Raw genomic sequence first — 20,687 nt, 5'->3', positions numbered from 1 at the left:
CTACTGTAGTAGCTAAAACCTCGCTAGAAACCATATGATACTTAATGTAACAGATTCGTGAAAAGTTCATTTCTATTTACAACCTTTTGAAACAGGGAGCGGATACGCCTTAACGCCTCGGATTCGTTTTTAATGTTTCAGTTTTTGGGTGGAGTTTGGGCGCTGTCCAGGTTTCTAAGCGGGATTTTAGTGCCTTTTCAGTTTGAAACTTGTGTTTGCCAGTCCTTGTCCCAATATTGGTGATATGACGAAATCAAATAAAACTTAACAATTTGTAGCCTTTGGTCCCTTATTATGCCAGCGCAATTGCAGTTAGAAAGCTAAGATGTTTTTTTCTAATTGAACAATAGCCATTATATATCAGACTAGAAACCCAGTTTAATTAGTTGAAAATTTATTTGGACAAATATTATTATATTTTATATTATTTACAGTCAAATACCTTTACAAACCATAATTTGCTTGAAATAAATCAAATAAAATTCATCCAACGGTGGTTAATGACCAATTTTTTGGCATCAAATATCCTGAAAAAAATGTGGCTGCGTTACATAACGGATGCAGCATCATCTGCCAAAAACAAAACAAATTCTGAAAAACCTAAAACAAAACAACATCACCCCCAAAATGAATAAATAATGGGAAACGAAAACGTACAATCTGAATTCATTTTGAAGCGGGGATGGTCCCTAAACACAAAGGGCTGGACTGTTTTTGAAACAACTGCGGAAAGAATCCAATTAGTTTAATATATTCATGGATGAAAGACAAGATTTGCAAAACAAAATTGGAAATTGGAACGAATTTGGCTCTCCAAATATACACCATCTCCAAGGGCACCACGAAGCCACAGGGGCACCAGTCACATTTGGAGGGTGTGGAGCTTTGTGAAGGACACACATCACGAGCAGACAACATCACCTACTCGCAGACACAGGGCCTACCAACTCAAAATCCGGGGCTGACACAAGCCCTTGTAATATCTTTTCATGAAATCGGAGTGTACGAGGGCTGACACAAACACTTAATGATATCAATCAACGAACCAAAGAGACTCTACTAATGAATTCCACTCTGCGAAGACAGCGGACAACAGAAAAGTCCACTGGGTTTGACCTCCGTCTTCCTCAGTCACACAGGTCTTCTAAAGCTGTAGCTGTTTCCTGAAAATGTCTCATCCTCATGTCTTATGTGGGCGGGTAGTGGGAAAGATAATTCTCAGGACACGGGAATACAGAAAATCTTCTGTATTTACTGCAGTTGTTGTAGAGGCAGCTTAACTGCCTTTCATCCCCCTAGCTACACTTGGAGAGATTAAACCCAACAAACTACCTCCAGAACAGAAAGCCTTACAACATATTGGAGCTATTGCAGCATCATAGCTGCAGGCTACAAGTTTTCTGCAGCTTATGTACATTTCTTGTTCACCTGATTTCCAAACTGGAATTCAGATTTCCCAATTCCTGCTAAATCTGGATTCTTTAAGGTGGGTAGGGGAATAAGTTCCATAGGTGGAAATCATCTACAGTAGCTTCTCTTTCTCTGCTGTCTCACAGTCTTCCTTCATTCTTGCCCTGATGCCGTTGTAGGTTTGTACCACATTGCTCAGTTTAACCTTCTGCCTCAAGCGGTTTGATCTCAATACTCAGGTGGGCGCAGAACGTGAGACTAGGCACCAGTACCACAGCGGTATTCTGTCTGCTATTGTGGGTGTTAACAAAAACAGCTGAAGCCGAAGTAGGGCTGACATTAGTCAGTCAATCATGGCTCTCTCGTCTTTTTTCTGCTGCTTGCTGGGTGCCTGCACCGACAGCAGTGAGAGAGGCACCGCTCTGCTGACCGGCCCTCCCTCTCCTGTCAGGCGCCCTTTGCCACATGACGAAAGGCGGGTTCGGGGGGGGGGGGGGTGTCGAGGGATCTGTGTCTACGTGTCTCGCTCTCTCCTGAGCAGGTGCGGGAGTCAATGGCAGAGAGCTGAAGGGCTACTGTATATTACAAAAAAAATGAATTGGTAATGACAGATTGCAAGCAGGGGCTCCAGGAAACGACTTACCCCTGCAGCTCCTTGACAGAGATAGAGATTTTCAGGTTGTGTCCCAGGACATAGAGCGCCGTCAGTATGTCTGCCCACTGCACCATCTCCCCCAGGGGACCCCCCTTAAGGACCTTGGGGCTGAACACGTCCCCGGACTCCTCTGTCAGGAAGCCCACGTGCACCAGGATCTGTTGGGGGACAGAGAGAGAGAGAGAGACTCAGCACTGTGAGCGAAACTCACAGCATCAGAAGATCCCACCATCTTTCATTTTCATGTGCCTCAGGGTCTTGCGAAAGCATGAAGTTTTCCGATCTGCTGTGTGCACGCCAGAGTGAAGCATCTACAGAGGCAGACCGCTCTAATCAGGTCACGCTATGAAAAGGAGCCACACATCACACATGGAGCTACTTTGAATGCCAGTTGTATAACAGTAATGTCACTATACTGGAAAAATATCTTGCCCTTAGAAGCCTCTCTTCTTAAAATAAGAATGGCATTTTAAAATATCGATACTCTATGCCCTGTGATCTTCCCTGTAAGTCATCCAGTAGCAGAAACTGTTTGCTGGGTGACAGGCAGACATGAAAGAGAATCGTCCAACTAAGTCTTTGATGTATTCATGGACAAGGCCTCATCCACAGGCCTAAGGGATGCAGTACAGCAGATGAGGCTCAAACAACAGGGATCATGTGGTTTCAGTTATAATTCTAAAGTGCCAGCATTTAAAAAAAATAAAGCCCTTTCTGTACAATTTGGTTTAGCAAATTTAGCATCTGCTAACAACGATAGCTTTTATACTGCTCAATAAAAAACCCTTTTCGCATTAGCATGAGGCAAATTTAGCCATTTAAATCAGCTTTTAAATATACTACATATTGCTATTTGCATTGTGCAACTGAATAATAAATGCAAAATATATTCTCTTGCATATGTATCATATGCCAGAGCCATTTCTCCAAGAGCTGCTGCCAAGTTTACTCAAACAGTGTGTGCAATTGTTGAATGCGATAAGCTTACTTCACACTCATGAAATGGCCTCATTTAATTCATTTAAGGTCTGTTGCTCTGCGTTGATGTGATGACTGAGTCACTGCTAATTGTGGGGCAAAGGTCGTGCCGCGTTATCACAGATAAACCTGGTTTCCAGTAGGATTATGTGTGCCGTTAATCAGAGGTGATATTAAAAAAAGGTAAAGAAAGAAACGGCATAGAGGGTGGGTGGGTTTTAGTTCACCGGCACACCTCCATCTCCATTGAGAAAAAAGGAGAAAGGATATTGCCATGCTTAATCTGATTGTGTTATTATGTGACCTGTATAGCATCTTCGAGACTTAGAGATGGCATATGATATTATGACTGTACCGATGATTGTTCCATACTAGTGCACAACATTTGCCGAAGAAGAGGTCATAGCATCTATTTGGATTAGAATTAGAGCTAGGGTTATAGTTAGATTTAGGCACTTACAGTACTTGTTAGATCTTTTGGAAGGCAAAGGAAAACAAATATGATCATACCCCAGTTATGCATCTGCAGGAAAAGTGTTGTGCTAACAATGTCAGAGCTCTGCAAGGGCAGCTGTATTGCAGGATCTAGCCTTTTTAACAGTTTTTTTATTTCATTATTTTATAGCCGCCCAGTCTAATCGGGAAATCGTTTCTTTGTGTCAGAGTCAGTGTTGACGCATGGAGAGTGCCATCCATCTTTCGCCACACTGCAGGTTCCACAGCACCTACCAAAGGAGCTTGCACCGATTGGAGGCAAGGTGTGTCTCTGACTGACATCACTGCAAGCCCGTGGGTGCTTTGCAGGAGAACCAGGAGAGTCCTGGCAGACTCATTCCATCCCTAGTCTCAGCAAGACACCACCACCTGGGCGATCCCGGTCACAGGAAGCTAGTGACATAACTCAGGCAAAGGCACATGGCTTTTTGCCAGCAAGTATTAAAAAAACATCATTTAAACTCCTTTTCAAACTGGTAAGAGCTCACAGAGAAAACAATCTGGGGCCAGTGCACGATTCAGGCCTTTGGTGGTTAAAGGCAAGCTATGCATTGGAAAAAGCCTTTCATATTTTCTCCTGAAATTATGGTCTGCTTCCCTTTTTTATATGGGACAAGATCTTCAGAGACAGACCCTTGATTTGATGGGAGATATCTTGATATAAGCCATGCATCACACAAGACCAAAGCGCCTTTTAAGTCTCATGTATATGTAAAAAAGACATTCTGCAGGGCCTGTAACCACATTTGCTAAGCTTGTTTTCCGGTAGCAAGGCAGCACAGAATTAACATACAGGCCTAGGTACTGCATAATTCCATTCTCATTCATCCTTTTGAAGTTTTGAAATATGAATTGCTTAAAATAAAAAGGAAAGGATGCAAATGCTTGTGCTGTGGATGGAAATGAGCCCATTATACCCCAGCTAATATGTGCGCTCATGTTCAAAATATCCAGAAAGGCTGTCACTTGCCTCAGACAACGAAGGGAAGCCGAAAAGACAAACAGCAGAGCAAAGGGGTTATGTTTACAGTACAATATGATGAACCGGGACCTTGTGAGTGGGTAAGGCACTCAAGCGTAGGAGATCCATGGCGCGGGTTCGAGACTGAGTCATGTCACCAGCTAGGTAGGGTGGACTTAGTCTGAACCCTCAGTGACCCTGGAGCTGTGGGGCCCTGGGAGAGCTGGTGAGGGACAGGCTGTGCGCCTGTGGCTGGTTCAAAGATAAGCAGGAGGAGTCTGCCTACTGGACTGTACATAATCGTCCAGAGACACGGTTTCAGGACAGCCAGCTGCGATGAACGGGTGAAAAGCACTGCCTCCTTCAGCTGAGGCAAGGAAAGAAAGCTAAGAAAACCATCTCCAGCAGATCATGGTATTATTGCATTTTACTGTAATATACAGCACATTAATATGTCTTGGAAACAGACATTTATATTGTACACAAGTGCTCTCGCTCACACTGTGGAAATACAAGTGCAAAGTGCTATTTTTATCGGACCCTGATCTCACTGCATTTAATTTTCATTGTCTGCACTGTAGCAGGAGACTGGGGACAGTGTTCAGCCTGGATTGTTAGGAAGAACAGGAGCTCTGGGGATCCTGAGCTCAGACGGTTCTTTGGACACAGCAGCTCTTTTTCCCAATTAACAAGCAGAACATTTAATGTAGATTTAGATTAGATTATACAGTAGATTGATTTAATTTTAGCAGCAGCTACAGTATATCGCCCTGCAAGTCACACATGGCAACCTACGGGAGCTCAGCAGGTGTGAGTCTGGTCAGTACCTGGATGGGAGACTCCTGGGAAAGCTAAGGTTGCTGCTGGAAGAGGTGTTAGTGGGGCCAGTAGGGGGCGCTCACCCTGCAGTCTGTGTGCGTCCTAATGCCCCAGTATAGTGACAGGCACACTATACTGAAAAAAAAGGCGCCGTCCTTCAGATGAGACATAAAACCAAGGTCCTGACTCCCTGTGGTCATTAAGCTGTTGAAGCTGATACCCCAGCCCCTTTCAAGAACGGCAGGATGAGATCCTCACATCAATTGCCTGCAAAAACTGAAATGGCCTTTCCCACACGGAAATATCCTTATGTTTGTAAAGCGAAGGGAAATTATGGTAAAAGCAAAATAAAACAGAGAAAGGTATGCTGCAGCATACTACAAGCCACAAGAAACTGCTTAGTTCACACACTGAACTCTTTGAGAAAACAGTAACAGTACTGCATACTTTACATATTACTTGCTGTACAGTTGAAAATGACGAACGGGAATATGTGGAGATATTCTGGTTTTCCAAAACCCCGGATGTGAAAATGTGACTCCGAAAAAAAAAGAACGTCTAAATGCCATTTGTTTGCCGAGAAATGAGCACCCGCACACGTAATGCTGAAGAAATCAAAAGAAAAGTCAGAGGCTTTAAACATTCTCCTTAGAGAAACAAAAATTAGCGTCACGCAACAACGGTGTCTTGGCGTGAAAAGCAGCCACAGGATTTTATTTCTTTGTTTTCGACTGCAGACTCCCTCCCACCCAATTCTCCATGTGTCCCGGGACTGAATCCCACATCTCTGGGAGCCCTGTCCGGTCATGACAGTACTGCAGCCCAGCGTCCAGTGCAGGGCTGTGCTGTGGTACAGTATGCGCTACTTCACTATGTTCCTCCTGGGTAGAGGGCCAAAAACTAAGCATCAGAAATAGCACAACAGACTAACAAAATAACACTGCAGCAATGAGGCGTTTCTAGTTGCCTGTGGACGTTGGAAACCAAACGGCTTTAAGGCCCTTTCTCGTTTTGTTTAGAACATTTTGATATCATTTGCCTGCCAATTCATGAGTATATTACTAGGCAACTACAAAAAAAACTACGAAGGGGTTTATCTAATTGGTAGCTGAAGGAGCTTTTGTTTTGAAAGGGGCTTTAAGCAAGTCACAGTGCGCTCAGGAAGGACAGGTTTATTGTACACATGAACAATAACAAACCAGAAGAGGCCCATCTAACCAAATTGGTAGTATTTAATTGACTCAATTATCTCATCCAGCCACTTCTTCAATGAGGCTAGAGAATCAGCTTCAGCAACCCAGCTGGGCAGCTTGTTCCATTCTCCCACAACCCGCTGTGTAGAAACGTGCCTCCCAGACATTCTAAGGACTAAAGACACTTAGAAGGAGGTGCTTTATTAACTGAGATCTGCTATAGGTTAGTTCACTATAGCGCTACAGCACCTGAAACATGACTCCCAGGCATTAAGAATAGCTCCACTGGATTGGCCACAGCCTATGAGTCAATGCTGAAAGGGCACGGTGTGAGCTCTGTAGCTGACGTGCCCGTTTATATTCATAATTCAGCATGTTTTGGTGCTAAATGACAAAGCTAATGAACTGTCAACAGTAAGGAAAGCTTGACATCCTTGGATGTGGTGACAGATCAGTGTCACAGACACTGGTGAGGGCAGAGGTCCCTGTCTGGCTGCTCGCTGTGTCTTTAATGAGGAAGGATAGCTCTGAGGAGCAAAACACACAGCCTACTACTGGCTGCTGTTGCTCATAATGAGAGTGAGAGATTAAAATCTACTACACACGGTTCCCTTTTTTGCAAAAAAGGCAGACGGATGACTACACTAGAATTAATAAATTGTAATTGAAGATACAGATGCTTGGCTCACTTCCAAACAACACAGTGCTGTTTTAACATTTGTTCAAAACCATGTAAAAATTCACTGTAAGAAACACTTGCATTGATGGGCAACAAAGCAGAATTGTACAAAAAAAATGGGTTTCAAGGCAGCATCCTGTAACTGCCAGTGTCATAAAAGTCTACTAACTACCCATAAATCTCTCATCTTCTTCATGTCTAGCATTTAATAGAGTGGGAATGAACCGGTTCTCACAATTTATTAAAACAAAGATATGGTTCTTGCACATGCCTTTGCACAAGCTGTTACTGGGGAGCCCATCTTGTGTTACAGTAATTCAGATGTTACAGCCAGGTGGCACACAAATGCCCACAAATGTTGCGAAGCCTCTGGCTGATCTCCCTGGCCCATCGTTCAACACATGAAGTGTGAAGACCGATGTGAGTCAGGCTCTGTTGCTCTCTGAGTTTTTTTTTAATTAAACATGACACACAGAATTGAACAGATGCGCAGAAAAAAAAAAAACAAGCAACTGGCATAACAATTGCATGACCACCACACTCACATCTGTTCGCAACCAAATTGACCTGTTTCAGAAATTTCACACTCTCACGTGAGTGCTGGGGAGCACACTTACGATTCAAGTTAAGTTTAGACTACAATGGCGCACCAAAGCAGCAGTCTAAATTTCCCATGTGAAAAGGAAATTGTGAGAAATATTTTTAATGAGTGGTATACAGATATTAAAATTCAGGGACCCAGGAGAGGCGCTCAATAAGAGTGTTAACGTGGCATGAACAGTCTAATCAACCTCACATCCTCATCTTCTCCCTCAAGTCTTTAAATTACTTAAAAGTTACAGTATATCTCCTGCATAATGGAAAACTTGAATGCCAATTTTCTTTCTGCGTTCCGTGTTCTTTCCATATCATTACTTAGAACGAGGCAATTTCCTTCTTAACTCAATGTCAAGCACTTTGGCAACAAAGTTTTTTTTTAAGTGGGGTACTATCGAAATTCGTCTGAAGAACACTTACAGTATAAATCATGATGAGCATTGCTTTCAGGGGTCTGAGCATGTACTGTACACAGTCAATACTTTGGTTAAACACCACCAAGGGTAGATCTGGGTCTTACTCCAACTGGTGTTATTCAGGTCTAAAGCTACTGTAGGTACTGCTACACTCACTAAAATGCTCCTGGGAGTAAACTGTCCAAAATTGGTTTTGGCCACATTCAAGGGACACTCTCTACAAACGTTTTGTTTGTTTGAATGAAAAAAGAACTGCTATTTTGAGTTTCACTCCTGAGTCATTGTTTGCATCTGAATCATTATTCTCTGAATGTATTTCACTCGTCATCTGTGAAAAAATGTACAGTATGAAACTGTTAACACGTATCTAATAAAAACAATATATCCACACCTTGAGTAAAACAATTACTGTATTTGACAACCTAATAACCTCGGAAGATTCGACTCAGGAAAATTCAGTAGAGATGTCTGATGGGACTTTTAAGTTCCTGCAAATATGGTTGTACAAAAATGAAAACTTGGAGCTATTTTCTGATGAAAGGAAGGATTCCTGCAGTATACTAGAACTTCATACTTTTTTGCACAAGAACAACACCTCAGGCCGTAAAGGGCTGATCAGTTGCTAATCAGACCTTAAAGAGCTAATCACCCTCACCTTTCTCTGCTGTCTCCACGGGCTCCGGAGCTTGTGATCCAGTCTGTGGGCGGCCGTGCCCCACTGCGATGCCAGTCTGCGGATTCTCCTTTTCATGAAGCTCAGGGACTCTTTTCCTGTGCCCACCTGCTCCAGCAGGGCCGTGATGTCCGTGCGGAAGGCCGCCTGCCAGGAAGAGGAAGTGGGAGATGAGGGACATGTCTGATCACTTCTGTGCTCATTTATGGTGTTGACGGACGAGGACAGATGTAGTCCCCAAAAACAGGGGTAATATCTGGTAATATCTCTGAAAATCCTTCTCATGGGATCTCAAATTTAGATAAGAAAGGAAAAGTCCAGCAACATTTTGAAAAGGCATTGGTTGTCTTTCTTTACAGGCTGACAGGACAGGAAAGTGTTAGCAGAAGGGAGGCGGACTGGGGCCCTGGCTCACCTGTCTCTTGTCCTGGGGTTTGTGAGTCGGGGGGCTGGTGTGGTTCCTCCAGGCCAGACGGGGGCAGAACCACTCCACCTCGCTGAGGTAGACGAGGAACGAGCAGTCCGAGCCATCCACCCCATAGAAGGCGTAGCAGGGGTCAGAGGTCCAACGAGCACGCATCCACTGAAAGAGGGAACAATTCGCAGCACTAAGCGAAGCCGAAGAGGAAGAAACACGAGAGCAGCACGACCACTGAGAAATGGTGAGAATTATCCAAATAAGCATTGGTTCTTAAATGCTGAGAGGTGTGGGAGTGCTGAGTGACGGAGCTTCTCATTAGAGAAGCAGGCATTGCTGTGCAAACACAGCTGAAGGAAGTCTGTGATCTAACAAGACACAGCTGTGGGCGGTCCTATAAAAGCAGGCTACATACTTCCCTGCGGGGAGAGCAAGACAGGCTGTCAGTTACAGGCTAGCTTCAGGACAGAGAAGCTGCAATCAGGTCTCAAGTTTACTAAGCACTCTAGTGAGAACCAGACACCGCTCAGTTGGGAGAGGCAGAAGAGCTAGCCAAACCAGAGTGTATGTAGTGCTGGTGTGCATGTATACATGTCCGTCTGACTCATGTTGAGGCATGGCAGTGAGAGTGACCTGGCCGAAGCTGAGAAAGAAATAAACAGTGGCCTGTTTCTCCTAGACCTTGTTTGTCTGTATGTTAGCAGTGGCCTTCAGATGCTCCTGTTATTGTTCTGGGAGAGAGATAATCTGCGTTGTGTGAAAGTCATCAGACGGCTACAGTATGTAAAATCTGATCTGCAGTAAGTAGAAGCAGACACAGATTCAACAGAAGTATATGAGTTGTGTTAAAAGAGAAATTAGCAAACTGCAGTTTTAATGCCCTGCAAGGGGAAGATTTAACAGCAGTAATTCCAGAAGGGATTGAGGATTTAGAAATTAAGAAAGGAGAACAGGGCTATCTGAGATGCTCACATCCTCCACCAGTCCAAGCAAAACCCTTTAAGCATTTATTGAGGAAGAAAGTTCACATCACATTCCATTATAGTTAGGCAAGTAATTGTTATCACTCACCTCCACTTTACTGGGGCAGTCTGGGAAGCGGGGATCTTTAGGAATCTCACACTGGCCAGTTATTCCATCTCTAACTAGAAGGCAAACAGAACGTGCTGTCAGAATGGGTCATCCTATCACATTCAAAGCACCCAGCAAGGTAATTTATGATTAGATTATTATTCACAGTTGAAATACACATGCTGTGGTTTCAGTTACGTGGAGCAGTTAACGGTATTTAGTACTGTATATGTGCTTGATTACATACGGTCTGATTTTAGAAACAGCAAAGTAGCTTGAAGGTACAAGCGAAGTCAGCCTGATTAAAAAAGGTTCGCACTGAAACAGCCCTGGAGCCAGAGAGATCCCAGTTCAGCACTCACAGCAGCACTGAGATGCCTGGACTTCCACCTGGGATGAGGCTCATTATTGTTCTGCGATTGGATCCTCATTAAAACAGAGGGGATGCTGCGCTTGCAAACTCCAAAATGACGGATTTTCTGCTTCGATCTGGGATACGTTCGATATCTGTGGAGTTATACATCCCTGTTCACTGGGGCATAAATCATCACATTAATTGCTCCATTGGATAAGCTAACTGCCTTTCCAGAAATGCAAGGTTGTCCAACGCACCCATTTAAAGTACAGAACAATAGATAAATTATGCCACTCTGGCTAGATTAAAGGTCTTTTACAGCAGCTTCAATTTTCCTAATTAAGGTCCTGCAGTTGTTTTATTTGTAGACTGGTAGACCATTACCTCAGAGGTTTTGCTGCCCGCAATCTGCCGTGCAACCTGTCAATGAGCTACTGTAATTATTAATTTAAAGTTCCAAAGCAATGTAGCTAAAGCTTCTTACACAGCGCTGAGATATTCAAATATTCAGGGGAGTGTCCACACATGCACTAGGATGCGCCTTCCCTGTCTGTCAGCCAGAGCCAGACAAAACATCTTCCCACGAACCTGTCTAACAGAATTTTCCAATTTGGGGAAACTGTTGCACAATTCTTAGACCCCCCTAAAGGTTTTCTCCTGCGTGTGTAGTGAGACTTGTGATTCCCCATGCCAGAAACACGTCCTCCACAGGAACAGCCGATGACCCCTCTATCCTGAAAGGCAGCCAAGGATGGCTTGAATGTTGCATGGTACGACTTCATAGCTCTGAGAAGTCTTACACATGCACCCTTCTTTGCCCCACACCCCAGATCCTGTTCCTCTCCGAAACCGCGCTTGAGAGCAAGCTAGGTGACTGTACCTCTCCCAGCGGTCAGGCTGTGCTGCAGGATCTGTTCCACCTTCACGGCCATGTTCGACACGTTCTGGGCGATGGCCTGGATGCGCTCGACCAGCCCAGCAGGCTGGAACCTGGCAAACGCAGAACAAGGCTCCTGAGCATCGGAAACCCTCCCCTGGAAACATTTGCCGTGACATAGCAGCAGCACGTCATGGTGAGATGATGGGGAAGCACAGAGATGCAGCGCAAAGCATGATGTCAAGAACTGAGGAACTGTGGGAGATAGCTGAGAACAAGGGCAGGATCCCGTTCCGAGACACTGACCTTTACTGTTCAATACATCACTAGCAGACCACAGCCCAGCCACCCTGTACAGTAACTGCTGCATGCCCCCCAGCACAATGCCCCAAGGACACAATCAGAAGTAGCTGTGCTGCTGGGACAGCTGTTGCATGTTCTGGCCATATGTTGGTGCCATCAGATGTGCATGAAGGCACTTTTATTCTGCGGCAGGATCAAAGCAATTCGCATGTACGGTAGTATTTCATCATTCTAGTGGTTTCATGATCAAACTTTTCAGTGCATAAAAACCTTCTAATTTTAAGCCTGCTTTGATATATAGTATTTATACTGACATCTTAGAAATATGTTTCTGGAACTGGTTATCAGTAGTTCTTTATGTAAGGGATGGCATATACAAAGTTTACACTGATAATACATTGTCATCCTAAACTACCATGTTTTTCTATTACGTTAACATGCTGTAAATCCACACTCCCCAGAAAAGCAAGAAAACAAGATTATTCCTTGAGTGAATATTACCGTACTGTGATCAAATGCATTTCTTTAAAAAAAAGAAGCTTTCCGGTGTAACTTTTCTCATTTGTAAAATAGTTTTAACAAGCACAGGAAATGATCATTAAGTGGCACTTGGTTGGAGCGTGAAATAGGAAAGCTATATAACATGGAGACAATTTACTCTTTGGGATGAAAACATTATTCAGCACATTATAGCAAGTCCCTAGGAGGTGCACAGAAAGGAAAAAAAGGTTGTTAGCGAATAGGTTTTGTTTTTGTTAACAGTGAGAGAATTGTGCTGAAAGGTGTATGACAAGGGGAAGCAAGAAAGATCTAGAAAACAGACCATATGGTGATGTTCAAAACTCTCAAAACAAACATGCAAAAGTGATGCTGAAAATCAGCTTGATTGAGTCCCCTGTAGCACAGGCCATTCTGTACGCTTGTAAATAGCGGGGAAATATGTACGCAAACAGTCTTTATTAAGTTCAATTTTTTAACAATATGAAGCACGCCAAGATTAACAAATGCACATTTTCACAATTTATCAGTGAAGGCACTCCTTATGAGAGGCACACAGCTCTTCACAGTAGGTGTAATCAAAAGTGGTATGCATTGAAAAACCTGCATGTTAATCTCTTACTGGCTGTTTACAGGTGACAACATCTGTTCCCCTCTCACCCATTGGAGTGGACCCCTCACTGAAGCTAAGTGCTGAACACTTTCAGAGCCACTTTCCCTCAAAACAGGCAGACACCTGTGGGATTTGCAAGCCCATTCCAACATCAGCTGGATATGCACTGCAATGGTGCATTCAAGAACAACAAGGAAGGAATCTCAGAAGTCACATTAGAACTGATACAACCATCCAGGTATTTTGAGACTGAATGGAAAAGATCAGGAGAAGAATGTGCCAGGATCTTGAATGAGATTTACTTCCCGGCGTACCAGTTTCTTTGCCATTCTTCTGCTGTCAGCATATACAAATACCTGTGCTTTGGCCATTTGGTTCAGCAGGTGAATTGGGCCCACTCCACAGGACTCTGTGCCACTGTGCCAAGCTGTTCAAGGAGCATCCATTCCAAGAACACTTGCACACAGCAACTGTAAGCCTGAATCAATGGCCCAGAGAATGAAAGCAGAGCCTATGAGGTCTGTACTAATGCAATGTACCCAACATTTCCCGATACGTGGTCTATTGAGCCTGACCCAGCAGTGGTGGCAGGCTGTGGTCTCCAGTAGTGCATGCTAGTTTATGCTGCATGAGGAAACACTGGGCATCATTTCGGTAACACGTGTTATGGCTTGGCTTCCGTAGTATCGCTTACTTGTAGCCTGATCTTTCCAGCTCTCTGAAGCTAAACAAGGCAGGGTTTGCTCAGTACTGGGATTGGAGACATCGAAGGAAAACCAGGTTGCCACAGCAGATGATACTGAAAGATCAGTGAGCAGCAATCTTTCCTCTGGACCAGAATTAGTGACCCAGTTACCCAGTCCAGAGATATTAAACTGAGCTCCTGACTTTTTGGTCGTTAAAGATGCGATAGCACTGCATTGAATGAGTAAGGTTAAACCCTGTGTCCTGGGTTAATTTCACTACTTTTACACTCTGGCCTTCCTAATGCTCCTAATGCTCCCTCTTGATTCACGTCCTGAAGCACAATGGCAGCTGTGTGTCTCCTGAGTGGGGGCTGCACTTCACTGGTGGATGGAGTACTATAGTAGTACCTGCTGTATGTGAATTCCCTTTAGATGAAAAGCACCATGTACAGTATATGAAGGAAGTATCATTATACAGGATGTGGAATTGTTTTGGTAAATTATTAGCACAAAATGCGCAGATATATTGGTAAGCATGCTTGGATGGTGAGGATTCTTTAATGTGCTTATTAAAATAACAAAGGACTGAAAAGAAAAAACAAGAACCAAAAGAGGTTTCTTGTTAAGACAATTTGTCTAATCTTCTCTCACTTCAGCCCCAGTAGGTTTATGAGGTGCTGGTATCTGATTTCCTAGTTTCTGGAAGTTCCCCTGGGGTTTCCCACAGGAGTCTGCTTGCAAGACAGAACTGGCTTTTGTTTTTACAAGACAATAGCACCAGAATTTTAGGGCCGTGCACTCTTGTAAATAAAACGATTTCCAGATGCCATACAAATATTCATCCTCTGACTGCCCAAACATTTTACAAGGGGACTTGCTAAAGAGCCAGGGACCAGATTATGAGCTGCTTTTGTGTTCTGCCAGCAAACCCAAGAACAACCAGACTGAGCAACGGAGATCATCTTGCTGTGTTCTGATAAAAGACAAAGCTTTTAACCATTGATCTTCTGACGTTCTTGTCTCCTTAGATACATTTCAGTGTGCTCACTGATGGAAAGCACTCTGGCTTACAGCAAAGCTTGGGCATTTATGACAGGTTCCTTCAGGCACATCCTCCCTACAAAACAGCACCAGCACAGGGCTTAAAAAGGGATTTAAAGATCTTCCCCTTTAAGCCAGTGCAGCGACTCTCTCAAATGCCAGCTGTCAGCATGTGTGCTCACTGGAGTGTCCTGCAGTCACTCCACTCACACGAGTATGCGTTCCCAACAATTCCCGACCATTCCCGACCTTCTATAACACTTCTGATATCAGCATTCTTATAAGAAGAGGGACTAAGGGAGGAATATTGGCATCTTGGCATGTGATAATGTGCCAGCTACTGTGGAACAACAGCAGGCTAACCCAAAGACAACCGTGTAAAGAAAGAATGGCCTTTAAGATGTGCAGTGAAAAGCTGAGTTGTCTTACGCAGTATTTAAACTTGGAGAGATCAAAGCCTCACCCATGGTTAAATGAGATTCCTTCAGAAAGGAAACAGGTCGGGACAGGTCTGTGTGAGGGCGACGAGTCTCCGCGCACTGAGCATACTACAGGAGTGTCGCCACGCCCCTGACACCCACAGAGGTTTGCAGAGCAGAGACCAGCCAGGGAGTGGCGCTGCGCTGTATGCCCTCAGAGCCGCGGGCAGCCACGGTCACGTCCCGTCCAGGGCAGAGCAGTGCTGCACTCCTTACATGGGTAACATCATCACGACTCCACAGACGTGCTCTGTCAACTGGAGCACTTGCAGTAGGGCTGCATAGATTCATTAGGCTCTATTCCAGGCCATCATGGAAACGCACTCTAAAATATATGTGGAGGGCTGGTAAATGCGTTTGTGAATTAAGCTTCTTAATGCACTCTATTCAGCCCAGAGGAACTAATATGGTTAAAGGCATCCTGAAGTAATGACTTACATACATGCACTAGATATGGCATAATATGCCAAATTCCAAAGCCCAGGAGTCTGAGGCTGGAATATCATGTTTTGTTTAAGCTGCACACCTTCAGTACCTCTCCCGTGCCGTTTCTGCAGGCAGTGAGGAGGTTCCCTAAATCTGAAGAGCTCTCCAATCTCACCCTTTTCTAAAACAGGACGGCCTACGGGCAAATCACGGACACAGACTTCAGACATCACAGTCAATTGCTTCTTGCAAGCACATGTGTCGGAGGCAATGAGAGTCACTGGCAGAGAGGGTTTGTTTGCTACGGCACTGTAGACCACACAGTGTCAGAGCCAATCAGCACAGCTGCTTGCAGCAGAGCTCACACCCCTCTTTCCTCCTTCCCTCTTGACCCTCTGGTTCAGGAGCGGGGAAAACAAGACTCAAAGGCAAAGAACCTCCTGAAAACGATGGAAGGCCTTAGGATCGCAGGAAGACACGTGGATCATCCAACACGGACACGCGCTTGTCATAAGCCCTAGATGAATGGGAACACTCAGCACCCAGAGGAAGCTGAATCGCCTGTGTGGTGCTTCTCCACACAGATGGCAGTTTTCTGCTCGCCTTGGCTGAAGCATCAGGTCCTGCACTCAGATGTTTAAAAAGTCAACACCTGTCTTGCAGCCTGTATAAGTCAGCGTAGGGCACCAGAATCACAGTGCTACAGCAAAAAAAGAGAAGCTTTTCTCATGTCTGTCACTGGTTGTTTTCTCTCCATTTGTTTATGATACCCTCATATTAAGAATATAGAGACTTCAGTTAAATAAAATCTTGCATGTAGATGTGAACATATTGGAATATTGGATGAATGTTAAATTAGCAACAAATGCTCTGTTTTCCCACATATTAATACTAACAACTACATTATTATACAGCTGGAAACAGCATTTTAATGTCTGTGGGGAATGAACAAGCCCTTTGTTAAGAAATTGAGGTCTGCAGAATACACAAAGGCAACCCTTAATCTGCTTATTTCAGTGTTGTGTGCTCACATGACTTCTAATTGTTGTCAGGTGTAAAAAAAACAACACCTGACCCCAAACATCCCATTATACAGAGAAGGTAAGACTGACTCTGTGATGAAACAGGGCGGAACCGCCCAAGGTCTGAAGTAAACAAAATGATACGATGTCCGTGGCGAGAGAGAGACAGAATTAGATGTACCAGGAGGCCACTGGCAGCGGGGGGAGCTGGGAAGCAGATATCCGAGTTTGAAGGGTCTTTGTCACCATGGAGACTGCGGCGCGAGCACAGTGCGCACAGCGGGTAGGCCTCGGCTCGGCCCCGCAGTTGTCGGCGGAGAAGGCTGCCTCCTTGCAGAAGCAATACACCGCACCCCTCCTGGGAGAACAAACTTCGGAGGGGGCATTTCTTCGCAGACACAGACACACTCCGAACAGCAGATCGAGAAGAACGTGTGCACCAGAGAAAAACTCTGAGGAGAAGCAGCCCTTCTGTCGTGAGGAGGTGATTAATCCAAGCGCCTCATGCATGTGTTTCTTGAGGGATTCCAGTGTAACACAGCTCGGTACTTTACTCCAAACGCCACACTTCCTTGTGTAAAACTGAACCTTTCTTCTTCCAGACTGCCTTCCTCTGAATTTCCTCCTATGTGCTTGCATCCTTGTTTTAATTTGGTAATACTTTACTTTAAAATCCTGTTATTTATGTTATTAACAGTTTGAAAAAATATTATGTACTGTACACCCTAGGCTTTGAGCTATAGGCTGCGGTCAGGTTTGGGTATGGTTACTAACATCCTGTTAATGTACAGTAGAGGATGGGTATTATCACATTTACTGTATATCACTCTATCGATACTTTAAAAACGGTATATTCCATTTATAAAGCATTTACAAATCCTATTTGTGGCTCCTAATCCAAGGTGTTGCCTTGGTTTTGCAGTTCGGCCAGGTGAAATCCCTCCAGCAGTGAAACAAATTAAAAGCCCGGAGCAGAGTCACTACTCCAGGCCCATGTTCGGTAAACCCAGACAGCCAAGTTACAGTACTTTAGTTTGCATTGTTGCTTGTTTCCAGGTAAACCACGAAAGGCATCAAGAAAGCAGTAAAAGAAGAAAAACATCACACTGTCACACACCAGAGAACGCTGAGGCAAAGGAAATCCAGCAGACTGTAATTTTGAAAACATCAGCTGCATCAAGATGTCTCTTAAAGTGCTCTCAGCTGAATCAACATCTTATATTATGTAGTTCGTGAATGGGCTTACTGGCTGAAATGGGTCTCAGCATGTACAGTAGGCAAAAAGAATACATTCTCAGTACAGATAGGGGTGTCACCTGCCCCGATGGAGAGTTAACTGCAAATATCTGGTGCACTGGTATTAGCAGTCATTCAGGATATACAATTGGTCGTCCTGATTTTGAGAAACAGTTGAGTATTTCTCAACTGAGCATAGTCAGACATTACTGCAGACCTATACAGTACTGGAAATGTGCTTACATTTATGACTGTCAGCTCAGACATAGGAAGACATTGGTGTAGATCCTGAGATCTGAAGGCAAGAACACAGCTGACAGGAACTGCATCCCTAAACACCAATCATGGAGAAGCCTTCAGACACTGTGACAGTCTAGCATATGTGTTTGATACAAAAAGCAAAAAGCAGTAACAGTTAATTATGTATCCCACCTCTGCCCCCACCTGCCTATTGCACACATCTCTTTTTTTGTGTGTTTTTCTGAGTCGTCCCGCTGCTGTCACTCTGGGTCAGGATAGATCTCTCCCAGTAGACAGGCAGGCCAGTGCGAGAGGAAGAGGGCAAGAAATTAAAATACTGCACTGATGGGATTTTAAAAAGGGGCCGTCAAGACACTACGGGGGAAGAGAGAAGCAAACTGAAGGGAGACAAATCGGCGCATTTCAGGGTTTTGTCGGCTTCGGTTCTAATTAAGGGGGAAATCAATCGCTGTTTTTGACTGGCAAATTGGCAGAGTGTTTACATGCAGTCCTGTCTCTGGATTTGCGCATTCCAGCAAAGAGGAGGTGTCTACAAAGAATAATGCTGCGTACAACAAAAACAGCAAATGGCAAATATTCAAGGAATGTGAATCAGAAGTGCAATATCCATCAGCTCCTCACAAACATGCCAAAAGCAAGCGAAACCTGTGAGGGTGCCCATTGAAAGGATGACTCAAGGCACAGAAAGGTGGCTGGGGATGACACCTGATTCTACCTGCTAATAGCGGAGCTCAGCTCATCCAGTCTCCTGGAGTCGCTGATGTTGCCCATCTTCGACAGAGCGTCTACTCGCTTCATCACCACCTCCAACATGTCGCTAATCTTCCTCAGGACCCCGCGGGACTCCGGACCCCCCAGCACTGGAAAAGGAAAAATAATGAGGTCACGTCACTTCACGCTGCTATCGAGGAATTCATCATTTCCTTAAAAACATCACTGTTAATAGCGCATTAGCAGAAGAACAGCGTGGTGGGTGCGGCACCTTGCATTTTCTAAAGGAATCTGTGTGCAGCTCCTTTTCCATTGTCGTTAGTTACTGACCCAATTTCCAGCTGTTATCAGTGCAAGCCTGAGCGAGCTGCATTGCACTGGGTCTCTTGTCTTGATGCTCTTTTCCTTTATGAAGCACTGGCCTGAAATTGCTTTTGTGTCTTTTCAAATTCCCAGATGTAGGTCTTTCTCAAGGTCTTTTTTAACCTTCATTAGAGAATAAAATAAAAAAAAGCATCAGGCTTTAGACTGAAGTACTGTACAGGGACCACGCCAAAAGTTTTTTCTTTCTTTTGTGCTTCTAATCATCCATGACCCAGTACTGCTGAACGACCCAGAAAGATCTTTTCACCCGGCAAATTAAAAAGGCTAAATTTGTCAGTTAAATGGGTTCAGTTCAGTGGCTTAATCATTATTATGATTATATGATTTATTAATCATAAGAAAAAGAGAGCCTGGAAAGCATGGATTTTGTACAGGTTTCACACTTGTAATGTTCCATTTCAAATGATATCTAAACTACTTACAGTAAGTGAACAATTCACCTGCCTAGGTGGCCAAAACCAAATTGTTCCAAGACTTTCAGTTTTGAGGATTTAAGGATGACCCACAAAGCCTGCTGGATTCTCACTCTCCCCCTGCTATCCTCGAGATTTGGCTCTTGACCCAGAAAGTTCCTGTAGCCCTCTGGCCTCATCTGTTGAGTTTACAGTTAAATAATGCAGGTTTGCTCAGAGCATCTTAAGGCAGCTGATTAGCCAAGAAGACCGTGATGATTGATTGTACCGCTGACTGGGAAGTTCATAAAACAGATAATATTTTTCCCCCTCTGGCATTGCTTCCTAGTGGTTCAGCAGATAGAAGAGTTTGTGTCAGACTCTGGCACAGAGTGATGCACCTACAAATAACGCCGTATGTCGATAGCCTCATGGCGGAGACGGAGTAAATTAAACGGAGCACCTCGGCACTGCTGAAGGCCGGTGTCAGAAATGTCAAGGCAGGTGCAATGAATGATCCAAGTAAATAAGAAATAATTGCACTTGCAAATTGTTAATTGACTCGGTACAACCCTATAGTGCTTCCGGTCTGTGTGCCCTCTGTGTTGTGCTCTAACAGCTCTAACAGCAAGCCAGGGCATCACAGAGAGGACACCCACAGCCCACACCAGTAATACCACAAGGCAACATGCACACGCCGAGCCACGGCCACCGGAAGAAGCCCTGGCCAGCTCTGAACCAGCCCTAAGAGGTTGAGGACTCTCAGTCACGGTGAGCTAATGACAAAACCCAGCAGCCCCTGCACTCTGGAAGGGACCCCGACGAGCTAAGCAAACTCAGGAGCTGTGGGGAAGGGAGACCCCTCCTGCTTGTAAAGCACCTTGGGATCCTTTGAAATCAAAGGTTCTGGAAAAATGCAAGGCACTATCCTCACCATTAATGCTTCAGCATTGTTTTCTACCTCCATACCTTGGGATTTATGAGCCGGGCCCTGTCTGGGCTCATCACGATGCTCTCATGAACATATTGGTTATACCC

At 44.5% G+C, this 20,687-nt stretch overlaps 1 protein-coding gene across 1 annotated transcript in view; it reads right to left on the bottom strand.

The window, feature by feature from the left end:
* Nucleotides 1-20,687, bottom strand: part of mgat5b (alpha-1,6-mannosylglycoprotein 6-beta-N-acetylglucosaminyltransferase B) — an 87,720-nt gene that overhangs the window by 40,175 nt on the left and 26,858 nt on the right. The window contains exons 3-8 of the mRNA XM_088927073.1: nucleotides 18,878-19,022; nucleotides 11,601-11,710; nucleotides 10,366-10,439; nucleotides 9,292-9,459; nucleotides 8,859-9,023; nucleotides 2,054-2,223 (exon numbers count right to left, since the gene is read on the bottom strand). Of these exons, the coding sequence (XP_088783199.1) occupies nucleotides 2,054-2,223; nucleotides 8,859-9,023; nucleotides 9,292-9,459; nucleotides 10,366-10,439; nucleotides 11,601-11,710; nucleotides 18,878-19,022 (832 nt within the window). The remainder of the gene's footprint in view (nucleotides 1-2,053; nucleotides 2,224-8,858; nucleotides 9,024-9,291; nucleotides 9,460-10,365; nucleotides 10,440-11,600; nucleotides 11,711-18,877; nucleotides 19,023-20,687) is intronic.

The sequence above is a fragment of the Atractosteus spatula genome, chromosome 11, assembly GCF_055471065.1.
Source record: "Atractosteus spatula isolate fAtrSpa1 chromosome 11, fAtrSpa1.hap1, whole genome shotgun sequence".
Taxonomy (NCBI): Eukaryota; Metazoa; Chordata; class Actinopteri; order Semionotiformes; family Lepisosteidae; genus Atractosteus; species Atractosteus spatula.
Note: the sequence above shows the minus strand (reverse complement) of the source record. Positions and strands in the feature narration are given on the sequence as shown.